At 40.7% G+C, this 2356-nt stretch overlaps 1 protein-coding gene across 1 annotated transcript in view; it reads left to right on the top strand.

Moving 5' to 3' along the window:
- Window positions 1–2356, top strand: part of LOC114609463 (contactin-associated protein like 5-2) — a 737464-nt gene that overhangs the window by 344179 nt on the left and 390929 nt on the right. The window contains exon 6 of the mRNA XM_028753828.1: window positions 1895–2079. Within this exon, the coding sequence (XP_028609661.1) occupies window positions 1895–2079 (185 nt within the window). The remainder of the gene's footprint in view (window positions 1–1894; window positions 2080–2356) is intronic.

The raw sequence follows: 2356 nt of genomic DNA, 5'->3' as shown, positions 1-2356 counted from the left end.
CCCTCTCTTCCTCTCTCTCTCTCTCTCTCTCTCTCTCTCTCTCTCTCTCTCTCTCTCTCTCTCTCTCTCTCTCTCTCTCTCTAACAAAGAAATATGTGGTAAAATTACTCAGAAATATATTATTTGCCTATCAGATATGCATAAAGTATAGCAGAACTTTAGCATAACTTAAATTAGCAGTATTTGCCACAAAATTTAAATTTTTCATTGCTGTTAACCTAACCTTCTATGTTAATCAAATGCAGCAATCTCATACATAGAGTCCTGAAGGGAGTTGTTAAATCTGTGAGCCAGCTCTCCTCACTGAGGACCCTTGGAAATTAGGACTGGTGAAGTAGTGTCTGCTTCAGCTTTGTTGAATTAGTATTTATTTATTCTACATGCCTTGAATTCTCACCATTGTCAGATTATGCTAATGTATTAATAAATATCCCTGTCTCTTCTTCCTTCCCAAGGACCATGGTTCCTACAACCCCTCCCCCTGGGTACCATTTCCTCCAAGCTGGGTGGATACTACCTCTTGCTGTGTATTTAGCCTCTTGCCTGTGTTTATGTCATCCTGTGTTCTAGCTATTGTTACTTGAAGATATCAACACTGGTGTTCTCAGAAGAGAGACCTCCATGCCTGCTCCATACCTTCTATATGTGACCATGACCTGTACTAGTAGACTACAGTGTCCTTTAGAGGATGGGGAGGAAAAAGAGACAGAGATATTTACTAATGCATTAGCATAACCTGTCAATGGTGAGACTTCAAGGCTTTTGGAATAAATAATAAATCAATAAAACAGAAGCAGACATTAATTCACCATTCCTACTTTCCAAGTATGCTAAGCATGGTGTCCCAATGTTAACTCCTGAGAGAAGCCATGTATCTTTCCTCAGTGAGACAAACAACACTAGTAGGCCATAGTGAAAGTAGAAGTGAGCAGAGTGTGCAGCACACATGGAGATTAGCTGGTCCTGGCCCCTTGAGGCCACACAGTATCACCTGTGCACAGGTAAATACAGATGACATTAAAGATGACACAATACAAGAAGGAGGATATCTGTACTTTGCTATCATATTCAGAGTCCAGTGGTAATATATACTATTCTCTCAAACTAAAATTAATGGACTAGAGGCCCAAATGATGATTCAGTGGGTAAAGATGCTTGCTACAAATAATGATGGCTAGAGTTAGATCTCAGCATACACATGGTGGAAGATGAATATCAAATCCATATATTCACACATCTGTGTGCACACACACATACACATATAATTTATGAAAAATTTAAAAACATATGTTCAGTAATGACAGCTTTTCTTTAATGTTGAGACAAATTCTGTGTGATAGTTTCAGCCATTACATTTTTGATGGAGGGACTCAGTTCATACAGTAGGTACTCAACATTTGCAACTGGGATGGTTATGTTTGCCTCTGTTTTGGTGTACTCAGACATACTCTGTATGGCTAGTGGCTTCCTCTGAAGTTGGTTCAAGATCTGCTTTCTTCATTCATAATCCTTCCAAATTGTGTGTGTGTGTGTGCGTGTGTGTGTGTATTTAGTTTTCTTTTTTTCTAAATATTGACACTTTTGTTTTAAATCTTGTTTCTTTGGCCAATACTGTAAGCATTTCTGTTACTATATGATTGCTGTTGTCCTGGAAACATTTCATTTCCTGTCAGGAAGTAGGAGTGTATATCATTTGAGCTAGAACCAGTTCTGGAACTTGAACAGAAAGCCTGTTGCATGACTCAATCCAAATGCCCAGTAGTGTGCACTGTAGAAAGACAGCTTGAGCTGAGTTTGCTTGAGGAAACATCAGGTACCTGATACTCAGTGCTATTGATAATTAGAATTCAAAGCTTACTGGGCTGAGATTCCATTCCACCGTTCCCCTCTGCAGATGACAGCCAAGCACGCCTCAGCAGCATTGCACCATCAGCTCTTCTGGGTAGCCTTCTAGATGACCAGCACTGGCACTCAGTTCTCCTGGAGCGTGTGGGAAAGCAAGCAAACTTCACACTGGACAGGAACACACAGCACTTTCGGACCAAGGGTGAGACTGATGCCCTGGATATCGACTATGAGGTGAGTCAATCTTCCCCACACATTCCTAGGAGTGGGAGGGAGGTTAAATAGAAATTTCAAGCCCCTCTATCTAGGCTAGGCTATAAGGGAGAAGTCTCTGAGGAAAATCTGAACCAAGATCTAGAAATCCCTGGGCCAAACTTTGTGTCTCTGATGAGGTGCGAACTGTACAAGTTAAAAACCAATACTTCTTTTTACTTTTTCTGTACCTATGTGTGTATGCATGCAAGTGTGTGTGTGTGTGTGTGTGTGTGTGTGTGTGTGTGTGTGTGTGTGT

Source organism: Grammomys surdaster, unplaced genomic scaffold, assembly GCF_004785775.1.
Source record: "Grammomys surdaster isolate TR1022 unplaced genomic scaffold, NIH_TR_1.0 125973, whole genome shotgun sequence".
In the NCBI taxonomy this organism is placed as follows: Eukaryota; Metazoa; Chordata; class Mammalia; order Rodentia; family Muridae; genus Grammomys; species Grammomys surdaster.
This window is presented reverse-complemented; position numbering and strand designations above follow the sequence as displayed.